At 44.4% G+C, this 20000-nt stretch overlaps 1 protein-coding gene across 1 annotated transcript in view; it reads left to right on the forward strand.

The window, feature by feature from the left end:
• Positions 1-17492, forward strand: part of LOC143275956 (quinone oxidoreductase-like) — a 19998-nt gene extending 2506 nt beyond the window's left edge. The window contains exons 2-9 of the mRNA XM_076580305.1: positions 576-730; positions 3331-3483; positions 4711-4874; positions 7650-7701; positions 10793-10942; positions 13614-13715; positions 16250-16345; positions 17300-17492. Of these exons, the coding sequence (XP_076436420.1) occupies positions 608-730; positions 3331-3483; positions 4711-4874; positions 7650-7701; positions 10793-10942; positions 13614-13715; positions 16250-16345; positions 17300-17461 (1002 nt within the window). The 5' untranslated portion in view covers positions 576-607 and the 3' untranslated portion in view covers positions 17462-17492. The remainder of the gene's footprint in view (positions 1-575; positions 731-3330; positions 3484-4710; positions 4875-7649; positions 7702-10792; positions 10943-13613; positions 13716-16249; positions 16346-17299) is intronic.
• Positions 17493-20000: the final 2508 nt, after the last annotated feature.

Raw genomic sequence — 20000 nt, forward strand, 5'->3', positions numbered from 1 at the left:
ACTGTGGTATTCTTTGTCAACATTCACCTCTTCAGTATAAGAGCGTTCCGCTTGCAATATTTTGATGATGGTAATTGGGATGAAACGCTGTTAACGTCGTCTCTTTCGCCATTCGTATGGAGAGAGTTAAAGGAAACTGTGATATAAAGCAAACAGCTCATTCCTGTGAACTTACCTTAAATGCTTCCTTATCTTTGTTTTGTTTGTTTGTTTGTTTGCTTAATTAAGTACCAATTCAATTTATAGTTTCCAGCAATTTCTAGATCAAGTTGATTTTGTTTGTTTCAACAGCTGAGTTTGAGTATAGACTGCTTGTTCTATTTTATGTGCATGCATTATTTCACTCAGCATCAATTGGGATACATTTCCCATTTGTTGTTGTTGTTGTGGTGGTTGTGGTGGTGGGTGTGGGGGTGGTGGGTTGTTTGTTTGTTTGTTTGTTTAGATTCCCAGGAATTTCAAGACCTAGGTGTGATTTTTTGTTGTTGTTTGTTTGTTTGGGTTTTTGGGGGGTTTTTTTTTTGTTTTTGTTTTTTGTGTTCGATCAAGTGATCCAGTTTCTCTTGAATTTCCAGAGATTGCAAGTTCCATTGAGCATTGAGCGTACATGGTATTGCTGAGCCTGGCACGACGAGGAATCATGCGAGCCGTGCGAGTTCACAAGTGGGGGGGCCCTGAAGTGCTGACGGTGGACAAAGCAGTGCCTGTGCCAGTGCCAGGGGATACCCAGGTATGAATTTGTGCAATTAACAACCATCTACCTGAAGATCCAGTCATCAGCCCCATCCACATGTAATATGCGGTTTCTTTTCAAACGTGTGCGTGTGTGTGTGTGAGAGAGAGAGTGACTGTGTGTGTGTGTGTGCATGTGTTTGTGTGTGTGTGTGTGCATGCATGCATGTGTGAGTATGCACAAGTTTTTATATTGATATGCACTTGTATATATCCTAATTTCTACTGTATCTGTGTGTGTGTATAATTTTCGATTTAGGGTCAAATCCAGACCCTCGTGGACACTGTATTGGCAGGTGAGCGTCTTCACTGATTCTACCCCACAGCTACATACCTGCTACAACATCCCTAGACCAGCACTACGCCAGACCAATGCAGAAAAAAAACAGGATGGCTTAGTTAAAACGGTGAAAACCGATTGAGAATTGTTGATTTGATTAGTTGAACAAAGCTTGGTTTTCATGCTTCCGGAATTCATAAAGAGTACAGTTTAGACTGCCAGTTGTACCCTTCTTCTTTTTCTTCTTTGCGTTCGACAGCTACGCAGTCCGAGGGGTGCCACAAACTCGGACGTCCAGTGAATATCGGCTGCCCTCCCCCAAAGCTTGGTGTTGAGGTCAACACCCCCAGGCCAGGACTGCTGCCGCATCTTCTCATACAGGGGGCAGTCTTGGAGAATATGGGATGGGGTCTGGTCAGCGTGGCTGCAATCACATAGGGATGTGGCTGCCACTCCAATCCTCTTCAGGTGTGCTCGGAGGCCGCAGTGTCCTGTGCGAAGGCGGTAGATGGTAGGCCAGTTGACCAAGCAAGGATAAATGAAATTAGTATAGTGTGTTGGAACAAGGACTGCCAGTTGTATGTACCAAGCAAGGATAAATGAAATTAGTATAGTGTGTTGGAACAAGGACTGCCAGTTGTACCAAGCAAGGATAAATGAAATTAGTATAGTGTGTTGGAACAAGGACTGCCAGTTGTACGTATCAAGCAAGGATAAATGAAATTAGTATAGTGTGTTGGAACAAGGACTGCCAGTTGTACCAAACAAGGATAAATGAAATTAGTATAGTGTGTTGGAACAAGGACTGCCAGTTGCACCAAACAAGGATAAATGAAATTAGTATAGTGTGTTGGAACAAGGACTGCCAGTTGTACCCTTCTTCTTCTTCTTTGCGTTCGACAGCTACGCAGTCAGGGGCGAAGTCCGAGGGATGCCACAAACTTGGACGTCCGGTGAAGATCGGCTGCCATCCCCCAGAGCTTGGTGTTGAGGTCAACACCCCCAGGCCAGGACTGCTGCCGCATCTTCTCATACAGGGGGCAGTCTTGGAGAATATGGGATGGGGTCTGGTCAGCGTGGCCGCAATCACATAGGGATGTGGCTGCCACTCCAATCCTCTTCAGGTGTGCTCGGAGGCCGCAGTGTCCTGTGCGAAGGCGGTAGATGGTAGGCCAGTTGACCAAGCAAGGATAAATGAAATTAGTATAGTGTGTTGGAACAAGGACTGCCAGTTGTATGTACCAAGCAAGGATAAATGAAATTAGTATAGTGTGTTGGAACAAGGACTGCCAGTTGCACCAAACAAGAACAAACAAATTCGAATAGTGTGTTGGTACGAGAAGACTGGTACCTGCTCCACAGGGGAAGTAATCATGGAACGAATTAACTCGTAGCTGGAGCAGAATTAAACCGCCTTGCCACTTTCCTCCCTCAGGTGTTGATCAGAGTGTTTGACGGGCGCAATAGCCGAGTGGTTAAAGCGTTGGACTATCAATCTGAGGGTCCCGGGTTCGAATCACGGTGATGGCGCCTGGTGGGTAAAGGGTGGAGATTTTTCCGATCTCCCAGGTCAACACTTGTGCAGACCTGCTAGTGCCTGAACCCCCTTCATGTGTATATGCAAGCAGAAGATCAAATATGCACGTTAAAGATCCTGTAATCCATGTCAGCGTTCGGTGGGTTATGGAAACAAGAACATACCCAGCATGCACACCCCTGAAAACGGAGTATGGCTGCCTACATGGTGGGGTAAAAACGGTCATACACGTAAAAGCCCACTCATGTGCATACAAGTGAATGCAGAAGAAGAAGAAGATCAGAGTGCAAGCGGCTAGAGTGAACCCGGTGTCAAACCCACACCCTCACGGACACTGTATTGGCAAGTGTGTATCTTTTTTCTTAACCACTCTGCCACCTTTTGTATGGCCAGTATGTGTGAGTTTATATCACAAATTGACAAAAGTTTACAGCTGGACCAACAGCAAAGTGAGAGCTGTATTATCAATAGTTTCTCCAATGCAATGGGAAATTGTTTACAGCTTAGTTTTTTGTGAAGGACTGTGACTATCAGACTAGGAGGCAAAATTGTTCTGGCTCTTAGTGCTGCAGCCTTGGGGGTGTGTTGGCCTTTGGGAACCACCCCCAACGCAAACTGTCCAAAAAACCCTCTTGGCTGAGAGAGTGGGGATGTAACTTGGGCAAGACACTCTCCACTACAATCCAATTCCAACCCGGATAGTTGGGACAGCAGTTACTTCCTCCGCTGTTCTGATGGTCATCGTCGAAAACAACTGACTATTATACCCTTCCTCCCTCAGGTGCTGATCAGAGTGCAGGCCTCAGGAGTGAACCCAGTGGACACCTACATCCGCAGTGGCACCTACGCCCGACTGCCTCAGCTGCCATACGTGCCTGGGAGCGATGCTGCTGGCGTGGTGGAGGCTGTGGGGGAGAAAGTTACCAACTTTAAGGTCAGTTTGGGGTCAGTGTTTGTTGTCTCTGTGTGTGTCTGTGTCTGTGCTTGTGTGTGTGTGTGGTGGGGTTTTGTGTGTGCGTGTGTGTGTGAGGGAGGAAGGGGGTTGGGTGTTGGTGTGTGTTTGTGTGTCTGTGTCTGTGTTCGTGTGTGTATTCTGCAAGAATGTCAACATTGCTTTGAGAGATAGTTTTCAAAATCTATAGAGACATGCTCAAGAGGTGAGTAGTAAATGTTTGTTTTATCGAAATTTCAAAAGTGGTTTTGGTAGAGAAAAATATATAAGTCAAATGCCTGATAATTACATTATCAGCTTCTTCAGATTTCGAAGTAGTAATCATTAGCTGGAAATAGAAAACGGGGAGACACAAAGGCATACCACGAGAGTTACGACTTTGTAAGGTTTGTAACATGTCTGTTATTGGGGATGGGTTTCATTTTATAATGGAATGTCCCAATTATGATCAGTTACAAAATAGATATGTTCCTAAAAAAAAATTGTCTCCAAAATCGGTTTTTAAATTTTTGTAATATGCAAAAAAAGTCATTTTATCTGTAAGGTAATTAGATTTGCAAATGTTGCCTAGCTACACTTTTGGAGTTAAAAGACATTTGTGTTTTCTCAACTTTTATGTGACATTGTTGTATTTGGAAATGTTTGTTCTGGGCATGGAAACATTATTTTGCAGTAATCCTCCATACTCCAATAGGAGTGAAAGGATAATTAAAACTTGAAACTTGTATGTGGGGGTGGAGGGGGGAGGTTGTGTGTGTGTGTGTGTCTATGTCTGTGTCACTGTGTGTCTGTGTCTGTGCTTGAGTGTGTTGTGGGGGGTAGTGTTTGTGTGAGTGTACATGTATGTCTCTGTGTCTGTGCCTCTGTGTGTGTGTGTGTGTGTGTGTGTGTGTGTTTGAGAGTGTGTTTGTGTGTCTTTTGTGTGCATGCCTGATTTTGTGTGTGGGCAGGTGTCTTTGCATGTACTTTCATGTGTGCATTCATGTGCATGCCTGAGTGTGTGTGTTTGTGTATATACAGATGTGTGTTTGTGTGTGTATGGTTGGGCATGCTTATTTGTGTGTGTGTGTGTGTGTGTATGCTGTGTTGTAGAAAGGTGACATAACCATATACATAAACCATTTTCTTTCACTCCCCCCCCCCCTCCCCGCCCCCTTCCGACACACCCCAAACCCACACCCTCACACTCCCCCACCCCCCACCACCCAGAAAGGGGACAGGGCATACAGCGCCAGAAGTGTGTCCGGGGCCTACGCTGAATACACTGTGTCGGACACGCTGCACACGGGTCACCTGTCGGAGAAGTTGTCCTTCTCCCAGGGGGCCGCCCTGGGCGTGCCGTACTACACCGCATACCGCGCCCTCGTGATCAAGTGAGTGCCACAGAAAGTGGGCGGGGGGAGAGGGGGGGGGGGGGAGTGGTGGGGGGGGGGAATGGATACGGTTTCACTTTCACTTTTCAGTTTTGAGGAGGTGTCAGAGCGTTGGGACAGATGTATGTATACACCACACTGCATCCATATTTTTTTTTTTATGATAATAATGAAATTTAACTCTCTCCATACAGACGGCGTAAGAGACGACGTTAACAGCGTTTCACCCCAATTACCATCATCAAAATATTGCAAGCGGAAGGCTCTTATACTGAAGAGGTGAATGTTGACAAAGAATACCACAATTCTGACAATGGAAGCTAAAGGTTGGGTCATTCAGACACCCACAGGACATCCGAGGGGTCTGTGTAGAGGAGAAGAGAGGACTGGCCGTACTGAGTGAGTTAAAATATACATGTATATATTCGGGGGGAGGGGGTGTGGCGCGGGGGTATGGTTTCACTTTTACTTTCAGTTTCAAGGAAGGAGGTGTTGGAGCATCGGACATATGTATGTATACACCACACATCTGCTGTTTAACCCCCGAAAACAAAGTATGGCTGCATACATGGCAGGGAAAAAAAACGGTCATACATGTCAAAGCCCACTCGTGTACACACACACCAGTGAATGTGGGAGTTGAAGCCCACGAACACAAGATGAAGAAGAATCCACTGTTTGAAGCAAAAAAAAAAAAAAAAAGGGAAAAGAAGAAGAAGAAATTTTTGATCAAATGAAATTTGAAATATATATGTAGGTTTTTAAAGTCAACAGGTGGCTGACCTTTTGCATTTATTTAAACCCAGCGCTCTGGTCAGGACTTGCAAGCTGATCCTAGGTTGTGTAGGTTGTGCAGCTCCTCGGTAGTATCACAACAACAACAACAGATTCTTTTTATCGCAACAGATTTCTCTGTGTGAAATTTGGGCTGCTCTCCCCAGGGAGAGCACGTCGCTACACTACAGCGCCACCCATTTTTTTCGTATTTTTTCCTGCGTGCAGTTTTTTATTTGTTTTTCCTATCGAAGTGGATTTTTCTACAGAATTTTGCCAGGAACAACCCTTTTGTTGCCATGGGTTCTTTTACGTGCGCTAAGTGCATGCTGCACACGGGACCTCAGTTTATCGTCTCATCCGAATGACTAGCATCCAGACCACCACTCAAGGTCTAATGGAGGGTGGAGAAAATATCGGCGGCTGAGCTGTGATTCGAACCAGCGCGCTCAGATTCTCTTGCTTCCTAGGCGGACGCGTTACCTCTAAGCCATCACTCCACATATATAGTGGTCAGTATCCCCGCCTGTCACGCGGGAGACCGGGTTTCAGTCCCCCGCCGGGGAGACGGGTTTAAGCGTGTTGGGTTACGCTGCTGGTCAGGCATCTGCTTGGCAGATGTGGTGTAGCGTATATGGATTTGTCCGAACGCAGAGACGCCTCCTTGAGCTACTGAAACTGAAACTGAAACTACTGTGTAGGTGGGTCTGGGCACACTGTGGCGGTGGTTAACACCGCAGTCCTGACCCGTATTTTGACCATTTTCAACTCGCTCATGTCAGTGGAAAAAAATTAATAAATGATACCAAAATTATACTGGAATAAAGTTCATTCCTTCATCTGTCCTTGTGCGGTATTTGTTTTTTTTATCATTCGAGTCATACATTTGTGCGCCGGGGCGTTCAAACACAAGTGGTGCGGCGTCAATTTTTACTGCGTGGACAGACTCTTGGAGAGGCGCTCTCTGCGCAGGCTGTGAAACATGTGTCATTCAATCGCCTCATGCTGCATTCATTGGCCATGCATAAATTTAGAAACTATGTCATTGGAAAGCCAGGATTCCTGCGTTTTGATTGGTTAGACTTTTGTTGGGGTTTTCACATAGCGTCAATCTGAAAATCGCAGTTGAAATGTGAGACTGATGTTTGCGACCACGGTAACATACGAACCAGCATTTGGAACCAGGAATAATTTTGGAGAGAGAAAGTCTAAACTAAGCCCTTTCAAGTTTTGTGTGAAACAATGACATTGAAAATGAAAACATTGTTTTATGTACATGAGCCAATAAGATAAGAAGTCAAAAAATAAACCAACAAGTTAATGCGTTAAAATTTAGTGAAGGAAATAATAATAATAATAATGGATACTTATATAGCACACTATCCAGAAATCTGCTCTAGGTGCTTTACAAAAACACTTTTGTTAACATAAAACATTATATCTATGTTACATACACACACCAAAATATGACTACACACACACACACGCACACGCACACACACACACACACACACACACACACACACACACACACACACGCGCGCGCACACACACTGCATGCATACATTTTAACATACATGTGTATCTAACAGCTATCCTAACACATACACACACATAGGCAGGCACAAACGTACATAAACACACGCACACACAATGCACATTCATATACATGTATGTAGTTATGTACACACACATATGTATACACACATAGTCAAGCACAGCTAACGCAAAGGAAGTGGACCTGCCACAGTTGAACTTATTGCTGAGGGAAAAGGTGAGTTTTGAGACGAGATTTAAAAGAGAACTTTCAACACCTAAATGTTATTGACGAGATTTAAAAGATGTGAGGGAATCAGAATGACACCCACACATGCATAACAGATATGCACCAAACATGCAGTTTCACAGATATGAAAGCACTGTCAAATACACACAAACGTACATGAGCCCCAACACACAAAATGAGGGAATTAATGAATGAGAGGCCTGTCTTTGCTGCAGAGGGAAGGTGAAGGCTGGAGAGACAGTTCTTGTTCATGGGGCCAGTGGAGCGGTCAGTTGGTCTTCTCTTGTATTTGTGTTTCTTTTTACCACAACAGATTTCTCCGTGTGAAATTCGGGCTGCTCTCCCCAGGGAGAGCGCATCACTACACTACAGCACCACCCATTTTAAAAATATTTTTTCCTGCGTGCAGTTTTATTTGTTTTTCCTATCGAAGTGGATTTTTCTACAGAATTTTTGCCAGGAACAACCCTTTTGTTGCCGTGGGTTCTTTTACATGCGCTAAGTGCATGCTGCACACGAGACCTCGGTTTATCATCTTATCTGAATGACTAGCGTCCAGACTACCACTCAAGGTCTAGTGGAGGAGGAGAAAATATCGGTGGCTGAGCCATGATTCAAACCAGCGCAGTCAGATTCTCTCGCTTCCTAGGCGGACGCGTTACCTCTAGGCCATCACTCCACTTCATTATAGCTTGCAGTTTTTTTCTCTCAGTAATGTGTTGTTTTGCTGTCATTAATATATGGTTATTAGGGTGTTGTTGTTGTTGTTTTTTCCTGTCAGTGTCATCTTTTGATTTTTCTTTGCACTTTTTTCTATCATGGGCATGATGGGGTTTTTTTTGACTCACTTGTGTAAACAAAGTGAGTCTATGTTTTAACCCGGTGTTCGGTTGTCTGTGTGTGTGTGTGTCTGTGTCTGTGTGTCTGTGTGTCCATGGTAAACTTTAACATTGCCATTTTCTCTGCAAATACTTTGTCAGTTGACACCAAATTAGGCATAAAAATAGGAAAAATTCAGTTCTTTCCAGTCATCTTGTTTAAAACAATATTGCACCTCTGGGATGGGCACAAAAAAAATTAAAAAATGAAGCCTAATTATATGCAAACTGCATTTACTGTTATATTTATATTTTTTGTATTCTCTAAAATTGGCACTTTGATCTGATATTTTGACCCAACAACAAGAGCAGTCATTATTATCATTTTTTGTTCAAACAGGAACTTCTTTTGCTAAGCATGGAAGTTTTATTTATTTTGCAAACGTTTTGGTGCAGATAGTAAAAAAAGGGAAATTACTCTGTAATCAATGCTAGGGGACTTAATTCAAATCTGGTTAGGACTTTTTTTTCCTTTTTTTTTTAATGCGAAACTTCATAATAACAAATACAGAACACATTTTAACGATTAGATTTTTTTTTAAAGTGTATCACAAGTGAGTCTTGAAGGCCTTGCCTCTCTTGTTTTTTTTCTGTTTGTTGTGTTCTGTCAGTGGTGTTTTTCCAGTGGCGTGTACCTTTTCTGTCCAAAGTGTGAGTTTTTCTGTTGGTATGGTAAACCTTTTCTTTCAATAGTTTCAGTTCAAATGCATTTTTTCTGTTAATAGCTTGAATTTTTGTGTCACTTAAGACTGGCATAGCCTCTTTAATCCACCGAGGCAACCATGTGTTTGTTCTGTATTGTCCGTGTGTTCTGTGTGGCTTGTTCAGGATTAAAGAGGCTATGCCAGCCTTGAATAAAAGCGTATTTGTGTTTGCACATTTCTTCTGTCTTTGCTGCTGTGTGCACATGTCAAATGATCGGTATAAGGACAGGCCCGGCGCTTCCTTTTTAGAAAGTGTCTGGGTTTGTTCCAATGTACCTTTTATTTACCTGTGTGCTAGCTGAATCAGTAGCGTAAGCAGTACTGACTTGAAGTTGTGTACCTTGTGAATTACCGCTCTTTACTATTTGTTAATCATTTCATCTCCTGGCCTCATTGTTTGTTACCGGTCATTTCCAGATAGATGGATAGATATGTGTCTACCTCTGTGTGTCTGTCTCTGTTCAGTCTTTTGTTTAACATCTATCCACAGTTGTGATTTTAGTCCAGCTGTGTCTGTGCACATATATGTGTGAACACAGTCATCTAGTGAAAATGCATTTTCTGTCTCATCATAATCTGATACAATCAGTGGAACCCACTTTGTGTTTTCAACTTCCGATGCTCATCTGCCAGTACAAAGACTCCATAAGAGTCTGGGTTCCAATCCAGCTCTCACCGTTTCTCCCAAATTTGACTGGAAAATCAAGCTGAGCATCTATTCGTTCGGATGAGATGGTAAACCAAGCTGAGCATCTATTCGTTCGGATGAGATGGTAAACCAAGCTGAGCATCTATTCGTTCGGATGAGATGGTAAACCAGGATCCTGTGTGCAGCACACGCTTGGTGCACCGAAAAAGAACCCACAACTTCTTCTTCTTCTGCGTTCGTGGGCTTCAACTCCCACGTTCACTCGTATATACGCGAGTGGGCTTTTTACGTGTATAACCGTTTTTACCCCGCCATGTAGGCAGCCATACTCCGCTTTCGGGGGTGTGCATGCTGGGTATGTTCTTGTTTCCATAACCAACCGAACGCTGACATGGATTACAGGATCTTTAACGTGCATATTTGATCTTATGCTTGCGTATGCACACGAAGGGGGTTCAGGCACTGCCAGGTCTGCACATATGTTGACCTGGGAGATCGTAAAAATCTCCACCCTTTACCCACCAGGTGCAGTCACCGTGATTCGAACCTGGGACCCTCGGATTGAACCCACAACAAATTTAGTGGTGTCCTCTGGCAAAATTCAGTGAGAGAAATCCACTCTGATAGGTACACAAAATTAATACAACATATGTCATGCACTCCAGGGCTGGCTGAGCACGTTGGGTTATGCTTCTGGTCAGGCGTCTGCCTTGTATTTGTATTTCTTTTTATCACAACACATTTCTCTGTGTGAAATTCGGGCTGCTCTCCCCAGGGAGAGCGCGTCGCTACACTACAGCGCCACCCTTTTTTTTTTTTTTGTTGTTTTTTCCTGCGTGTAGTTTTATTTGTTTTTCCTATCGAAGTGGATTTTTCTACAGAATTTTGCCAGGAACAACCCTTTTGTTGCCGTGGGTTCTTTTACATGCGCTAAATGCATGCTAGCACACGGGACCTCAGTTTATCATCTCATCTGAATGACTAGCATCCATACCACCACTCAAGGTCTAGTGGAGGGGGAGAAAATATTGGCGGCTGAACCGATGTAGATGTGGTGTAGCCTATATGGATTTGTCTGAACACAGAGAAACTGAAACTTGAAACTGAAACTTTGAACTGTTCTCCAGGTAGGTCTGGCCAGCGTACAGATCGCCACGTCTCTGGGTCTGCGAGTTCTGGGCACGGCGGGGACCCAGGAGGGCATGGATGTCGTGAAGGCCAACGGTGCCGCGGATGTCTTCAACCACAGGGAAGAGGGTTACACTGATAAGATTCTGGTGAGGAGAGAGAGAGAGAGAGACTGACACTGACTGACACTGATTTTTTTTTTTTTTTTTTTTTTGTGCTGCCCCATCATCTGCACCATTTCAGTGGCATTACTCCCACGCCGCTCATTTAGATTCCCCCATACATGACCACACCTGGGTTCGTCCGTCGCAATTCCAGCGTCGGCAGTCCACAGGGAGCCATCGATGTTAGGTCGCCAGGAAGCCACACACCAGAGGAGACCCTGCACTGCTGCTGAGTCACTTCGGTGGTGTTCAATGGTGTCTGTTCTGTTTTAACGTACTTAGGACACCACCTACTAAGCCCCCTACTAACGACAATAATGGCTTAGTCGCGGAGCCAGACTGAGTGAGCGTCCCTCCCAGAGTGGAGACCGCCACCACGTCCCTCAAACAACAGCCCCCCATGAATCTGCCGACACTGACGACATTGACAGGACTCACCCCAAGCACGGAAGTGGAGGGGTATCGAAACTGAGGTCACCATGAGAGCAGGGCATGAAAGGCACACTGATTTTATTGCCATTGGCAAAGATACCCTTTTGGCAAGGGGGTTACAAAACATAGTGCCTATAAGCACTGACCAAAATTGTTTGGCTGAAATAGAAACACGTATCCAAGAGCAAACAATCAATAATGAACCAGAATATGCTCATCCACACTCGCACACGCTGACGCACAGCCACTCATACATTCACACACATCTACACCAACATACATTTATCATCATGCACTCCCTCCCCCCCCTCCCCCCCCCCCCCCCCCCCCCGCTGCACCCCCCTTCCCCCTATTGTAGCTTTTGAGACGACCATCTGGCTTCTGACTAAATCAAGCAGACTTTAATTCCTTATTCCACACTACTCTCCACTGGTAACCGAGGGGAAAACTAAATATTGGTATTCTTTCTATGAAAATCGCTAGCTTCAAGAGAGAGAGGAGAGGACTGGGGTTTTTTTTTGTTGTTGTGGGCTGAAAGATCTGCCAACACTTTTTTTTTTTTTTAATTATTATTATTAGTTCATTCCTTATTCTATCCCACAGCTACATGCCCACTACAACTCCCCTGGACCATCACTACATGAAACCAATGCAGAAAAAAAAACCCGCGAATATAGATGGAGAATAGTTGATCGAATCGGTCAAACAAAGCTTCATTTTTCATGCTTTCAGACTCGGTTAAAGGTTAAAAAAAAAAATTGGTCTGTGCTTCACTGTGATGATGCGCTCTCTTCAGAGTAGAGCAATCCAAATTTCACACAGAGAAATCAGCTGTTAAGGGGAAAAAAAAAAAAAGAAAAAAAAAAAGAGGGGTGGGGGGGGGGGAGGGTCTATGATAATAATAAATGATAATAATGTACATTTATATAGCACCCTTTCCCTGTAAGAGCTCAGGGCGCTTTACATGAAAGAAAAATGTCACAAGTTACATAAAACATTCCATGACCACTCTTTCTCAAAAAACCCTCCCCCCCCCACACCCCCTACACCTCTCCCCCCCCTCCCCCCCACTCTACACACATCCAAAGTGAGCTGACACGGGTGGTGTTGGAGAACAAGGAAGCTGAGAGTGCTAATAGATAAGGTCTTAAAAAAGATGATTTTTAAGTGATGAGCGAAAAGCAGAAATAGAATCAGATGCATGGATACGATGAAGAAGAGTCTATGGAAGGAAGGAATATTTCTCCTCACAACTAATGGGAGGCAAGGCAAAAGTAATAACTGTAGAAGCTGATTGTCTCCCATTTGACCAGTTCTGTTCAGGCTTCTCAAGGAGGCGTCACTGCGTTCAAACAAATCCATTATACGCTACACCATTGTCTGCTAAGCAGATGTCTGACCAGCAGCATAGCATAACCCAACGCGATTAGTCAGGCCTTGAGGAAAATAAATAGATAAATGAATAGGTAAATAAATAAGCAAATAAACAGATAAATAATAAAATGAAATTAATGAATAACATATAAGTAAATAAAGGTAGATAAATAACATATAAGTAAATAAAAATAGATAAATAACATAGAATTAAACAGAAATAAATTAAATGAATAAATGAAATACAAAAAATAAGAAAAAAATGATAATCATAATATTAATAATAATATTGAAAAGTGAATTGATAACCAAATGAACTTAAATAAACACACGCGCCCACACACACACACACATGCACCAGGAATGATGTTCTGGTCTCACTTATAACCATCCCCCAATGTCTGTGCTTAGTTGCTAATAAAAATAGTTTTCCAGCTTAAGATCATGATATGATACACCTCATCTCTCCTCACTCTCTACACAAACACGCTTAGATCATAATATGATACACCTCATCTCTTCTTCTCTCTACACAAACATGCTTAGATCATGATATGATACACCTCACCATCACTTTCTCTCTCATACATCAAATTACATGCTTAGATCATATATGATACACCTCATCTCTCCTCCTCACTCTCTACACAAACACGCTTAGATCATAATATGATACACCTCATCTCTCCTCACTCTCTACACAAACACGCTTAGATCATAATATGATACACCTCATCTCTCCTCACTCTCTACACAAACACACTTAGATCATGATATGATATACCTGATCTCTCCTCCTCACTCTCTACACACACACGCTTCATGCAATGTGTGTGAATCGCTGTTTCAGAGTGCCACAGGAGGGGAGGGGCCAGACGTCATCGTGGAGATGTTGTCCAACGTCAACCTTCAGCGCGACCTGGAGATCATCAAGTCCCAGGGACGCATCTTGGTAAGTGGCAAGGTGTTTTTTTTAGGCAGTGAGGAAAAGGTACTTTCATGCGTTGGTGTCACCTTCTGATGGGCGCAATAGCCGAATGGTTAAAGCGTTGGACTTTCAATCTGAGGGTCCTGGGTTTGAATCTCGGTGATGGCGCCTGGTGGGTAAAGGGTGGAGATTTTTCCGATCTCCCAGGTCAACATATGTGCAGACCTGCTAGTGCCTGAACCCCCTTCGTGTGTATACGCAAGCAAAAGATCAAATACGCACGTTAAAAATCCTGTAATCCATGTCAGCATTCGGTTGGTTATAGAAACAAGTACATACCCAGCATGCACACCCCCGAAAGCGGAGTATGGCTGCCTACATGGCGGGGTAAAAACGGTCATACACGTAAAAGCCCACTTGTGTATATGCGAGTGAACGTGGGAGTTGAAGCCCACGAACAAAGAAGAAGAAGAAGAAGGTGTTGCTTTCATGTCCATAAAGTACCGAGTTGAGGACAGAATGTTTCTGGTTCAACTTTGCATCTTAAACAATGTTGGCAGGAGCCCAACTGGCTTGAAAATGTATTCTTATCTTCAACTCACTTAATAGTTATAGTACCGCCAGTTCGCTCCCCTGACTTTCCCCACAGGTGGAAGATTTGTATGGGTTGGAAAATAGAATCGCCAAAAAACAAATATTTGAAGTTATGAACTGAACTTTTCCAGACTGATCAGTAACGCAACAAGTTAGTTTGAGACAGAATATAAAACTTCCTTACTTCCAGTGATATGATGAAAGTATCCATGATTTTTTGTGGGGTTTTGGAATGAAAGGATGGAAAAGTTTTCTTCTTAATAATAATAATGGTATTTATATAGCGCTGAATCTTGTGCAGAGACAAATCAAAGTGCTTTCGCACCAGTCATTCACACTCATGCATAACTAAAACTGAAGAAACTGAAGACAAGCAAGAGGCAGGGAAGGGAGGCTATTTGGGGAAGAGGTGGGTTTTAAGGCCAGACTTGAAAGAGCCGAGTGTGGAGACTTGACAAAGTGAAAGATGAAGTTCATTCCATTTGCAAGGTCCAGAGACAGAGAAAGAACGGCGGCCAAGAGTCGATTGTTTGAATCTGGGTATGCGTAAAGAGAGTGGATCCGAAGCCGATCGTAGTGAGCGAGATGGAGTGTAGATGTGAAGGCAGCCACAGAGATAGGAAGGGGCCGACAGGTGCCATAGCCAAATGGTTAAAGCATTGGACTTTCAATCTGAGGGTCCCGGGTTCGAATCACGGTGACGGCGCCTAGTGGGTAAAGGGTGGAGATTTTTACGATCTCCCGGGTCAACATATGTGCAGACCTGCCAGTGCCTGAACCCCCTTCGTGTGTATACGCAAGCATAAGATCAAATACGCACGTTAAAGATCCTGTAATCCATGTCAGCGTTCGGTGGGTTATGGAAACAAGAACATACCCAGCATGCACATCCTCGAAAGCGGAGTATGGCTGCCTACATGGCGGGGTAAAAACGGTCATACACGTAAAAAGCCCACTCGCGTATATATGAGTGAACATGGGAGTTGAAGCCCACGAACGCAGAAGGAGATAGAAGAAGAAGGAAGGAGCAGATTTGTGAATACATCTGTAACGCTGAGTGCTGATCTTGTTGAAGGTACATACCCAGGCACAAGCACACAACGTGATCAATGGAGGCTTCTGATACAGCATTCCTGAGAAGATGGTCCTTGGTGAGGGGTGGCTGTGCAGGGCTGTTTTGTGTTAATCTGAATGCAAGAAGGAAGGTGGCAGAATGGTTAAGACGCTCAGCTGCCCGTACAGAGAGTCTGTGAGGGTGTGGGTTCGAATCCTGCTGTCACCCTTTGTCTTTAAGTTTGACTTGAAAATCCAACTGATCGTCTAGTCTTTGGGATGAGACACTAAATGGGAGATCCCATGTGCAGCATGCACTTGGTAGTATTGAAAATCGAGAGTGTTGTCCTCTGGCAAAATTATGTAACACAAAATCCATACTATCACTCACTCACTCATTCCCTCGACCGCTGGGGACGTTGGGGGGATATGAGGAAGATGTCATAGCTCGCCACGCCGTTCTGTTGGCAGCTGTCGTGAGGAGATCTGGCATCGTCATTTTGGTCCATTCCTTGACGTTGTCAGACCAGCTCTTTCTCTGCTCTTTCTATGTCGTATGACGTGACCAAACCATGCCATCTTCCATCGTTTGACAGTCGCCAGCAGTGGTTCTTGGGGCCCAGCAAAGTTGCTGACCAGGTTCCGCACATAGTCATTGGTCTTGTGCTCCTTGTAGGAGATGTGTAGTAGTCTCCTCAAGCACTTGGTTTCGAATGCTTGGATTCATACTAATAAGTACACAAATATGTAAGCACGCACTCAAGGCCTAACAAGCGAGTTGGTTTATGCTGCTGGTCAGGCATCTGCCTAGCAGATGTGGTGTAGCGTGTATGGATTTCTCAGAACACAGTGACACCTCCTTGAGAACCTGAAACCTGAATGCAAGAATGAAAGCGTGCCATGGTTTCCAGGTGATTGGATGTCGGGGCACGGTGGAGGTGAACCCACGGCTGATGATGGGCAAGGAACTACAGGTCAACGGTATCATGCTGGCCTCCTCCACCCCAGTAAGTACGCTTCAGGGTGGACTCCACCCCAGTAAGTACACTCTAGGGTGGAATCCTCCTCAGTTTAAGTATACTACAAGGTGGGCTCCACCCCAGTAAACACACTCCAGGGTGGAGTCCACCCCAGTAAGTATACTTCAGGGTGGAGTCCACCCCAGTAAGTACACTTCAGGGTGGAATCCACCCGAGTAAATACACTACAAGGTGGACCCCACCCCAGTAAATACACTTCAGGGTGGAGTCCACCCCAGTAAATACACTTCAGGGTGGACGCCACCCCAGTAAATACACTACAAGGTGGACCCCACCCCAGTAAATACACTACAAGGTGGACCCCACCCCAGTAAATACACTTCAGGGTGGACCCCACCCCAGTAAATACACTTCAGGGTGGACGCCACCCCAGTAAATACACTACAAGGTGGACCCCACCCCAGTAAATACACTACAAGGTGGACCCCACCCCAGTAAATACACTTCAGGGTGGACCCCACCCCAGTAAATACACTTCAGGGTGGACGCCACCCCAGTAAATACACTACAAGGTGGACCCCACCCCAGTAAATACACTACAAGGTGGACCCCACCCCAGTAAATACACTTCAGGGTGGACGCCACCCCAGTAAATACACTACAAGGTGGACTGCACCCCAGTAAATACACTTCAGGGTGGAGTCCACCCCAGTAAATACACTTCAGGGTGGAATCCACCCCAGTAAATACACTTCAGGGTGGAGTCCACCCCATTAAGCACACATCCGGGTGGACTCTCCACCCCAGTAAGCACACGTCAGGTTGGACTACACCCCAGTAAGCACACATCAGGGTAGGACTCCACCCCAGTAAGCACACGTCAGGGTAGGACTCCACCCCAGTAAGCACACGTCAGGGTAGGACTCCACCCCGTTTTGAAACTGAACCGGAAACTTTGACCTTGACACCTTTCTCTCTCAGGAGGACTGGCGTGAGACGACGTCCTTTCTGGAGGCGGGGGCGGAGGAGGGCTGGCTGAAGCCGTGCGTCTGCAAGGAGTACCCTCTGGAGGACGCCCCAGCGGCTCACCACGACATCATCAACAAGACAGCCAGCCTGGGCAAGCTGGTGCTGAAGATGTAGGAAGTCACCGCCCAGAGAGAGAGGGGGAGGGAGGGTTGGGGGTCGGGGGCGTGGGGGTGATGGTGCTGCGTAGGGAGGGGGCTGTGGGGGACGGGGGTTGGGGGGGGGGCGGGGGACTGGGCAGAGGGAGATGTGGGGTTAGAGCACCACAGTTTCTGTTGTTTTATATATCAGTTGAACAGAATAGAAGAGAACAGAACATGTCTTTACTACATCAAGTGTACCGGGGTCACAAGGAATATTAGGGGGCGGGGGGAGGGGGAATAGTATGCAAAAAAGGAACAAATATAAATGGAAAATCCTACACAAACACTGATACAGCAGAATTATGGACGCGTACATGTGCATAATTATCAATATAAGAACTTTTGCGTGCACACTCACACATGCACACTCACACACGCACACACACACACACACACACACACACACACAAGATTACCTTGATCAATCCCTTAAAGTTACTGATCTTTTATTTAACTCATTCACGATTCAAGTTTCTGTGTGGAAAAAAAACACTCCTCAGTGCCAGCTTTTTTTTTTTTTTTTTAGAAGACTCAACCCTCTCAGTTGCACGATTCAGTTTTGTTTGTGTCGAAACAACATCGTGGACTTTTTTTTTTTTTAAATACTTCAAACCTGGTTGAGAGGGAGAAGGTCAGTCAGTTTCTTATTGTGTGAGAAAGTGGGTTGCAGCTGTCAAGCTTTGTTACAATGTGAAAAACAATCCGTTCAACATGAGCCCTGGATTATCTCACAGACCCATCCAAAGTGCAGATAGTGTACTACTTTTTGTGTGCTTTTAACTCTCTCCATACGAACGGCGAAAGAGACGACGTTAACAGCGTTTCATCCCAATTACCATCATCAAAATATTGCAAGCTCTTATACTGAAGAGGTGAATGTTGACAAAGAATACCACAGTTCTGACGACAGAAGCTAAAGGTTGGGTCATTCAGACACCCACTGGACATCCGAGGGGTCTGTGTAGAGGAGAAGAGAGGACTGGCCATACTGAGTGAGTTAAGCATCGTCATCGAAGTTGTTGAACAAAGGCAGTGCCTTCCCAAGGAGAAGTCCAAACACAGATTTTACAGTTAACATCAGGCCTTGACCTTTAGCTCTGTTTCATCAGAGTGAGAGCAGATAGTGTACTACTTTTTGTGTGCTTTTTAAGCGTCGTCATCGAAGTTGTTGAACGAAGGCAGTGCCTTCCCAAGAAGAAGTCCAAACACATATTTTACAGTTAACATCAGGCCTTGACCTTTAGCTCTGTTTCATCAGAGTGAGATGACAGCTTTCGCTGACATGTATGATTGTCAGTCGGTTTTGACTATGACCATCAGAACAGCAGAGGAGGTAACTGCTCTCCCAGCTGTCTGGGCTGGTATTTGATTATCGTGGAGAGTGTCTTGCCCAAGTTACATCCCCAACTCCCTCGGCCAAGAGGGTTTTAGGGCAAGTAGCGTTGGGATGGTTCCCAAAGGCCAACTAGCCCCCAAGGCTGCAGCATTAAGAGCCAGTGCCATTTTGCCTCCTAGTTTGAGAGTCATAGTCCTTCACAAAAGACTAAGCTGTAAATGATTTCTCATTTCAGTAGAGAAATATTGAAATATTAATACCTTCTACAAGGGTTAAAAAAAAAATGTAGTGTATTTTTGTTTTGTTTTTTTAGGAGGGGGGATTTCTTTTGGATATTTTTTTTTTGTGCGTGGGGGGTGGGGGGGTGGGAGGGGAAGGGTTGTGCGTGTGTCACTGTGTGTGTGTTTATTGTTGTTGTTGTTTGTTTGTTGTTTGCCTTGGAGGTGGAGCTTTGAAACCTTGAAATGATTTAGTGATTAAAAAAAAAATATATATATATATATATATATATTGTCATCCTAACTGGGACCATGAGATGGTCCTTGCAGTCAGCGTAACTGTGCACAACAGTGATTTATTGATTGATTGATTGACTGGCTGGCTGTTGGCTGCTGGATTGTTTGCCTGGCTGCATTATGTTTTCAATGACATTGGCTGTGTATGAGTTAAAGTAATGATTTTATGATAACATGTGCATATTGTTTTTGTTGTTGATTTTTTTTATGGATGAATCTTTTCTCTTAATCAGTCTTTTATATATATATATACATATATATTTTTTCTCTTAATCAGTCTTATATATATATATATACATAAGTTCTAGTCGTCCTTTATTTTTTGAAACATGCATACTGAAATGCAGTCATAATCCCAAAGGTATTCTTCAGCCAAGGTGCTTGTTTCATGTGAACTGATGTTCCACAGAATAAACATGGTCACATTTCAATACATGTGGTTTGTTTTGATTGAAATCATTAAATGGCAAGTGCCTATGTTGGCTTCAATGTCTGGAGAGATCAGACACACAGACACACTGACAAATAAACACACACACACACACACACACATACGCACACACACACACACACACACACACACACACACACACACACCCTGAACTGAAATCATCTTCAGTGTTGACGATCTTCAGCAGTCCATTGCAAATGTATGACTTTTT

Source organism: Babylonia areolata, chromosome 31, assembly GCF_041734735.1.
Source record: "Babylonia areolata isolate BAREFJ2019XMU chromosome 31, ASM4173473v1, whole genome shotgun sequence".
NCBI lineage: Eukaryota > Metazoa > Mollusca > Gastropoda > Neogastropoda > Buccinidae > Babylonia > Babylonia areolata.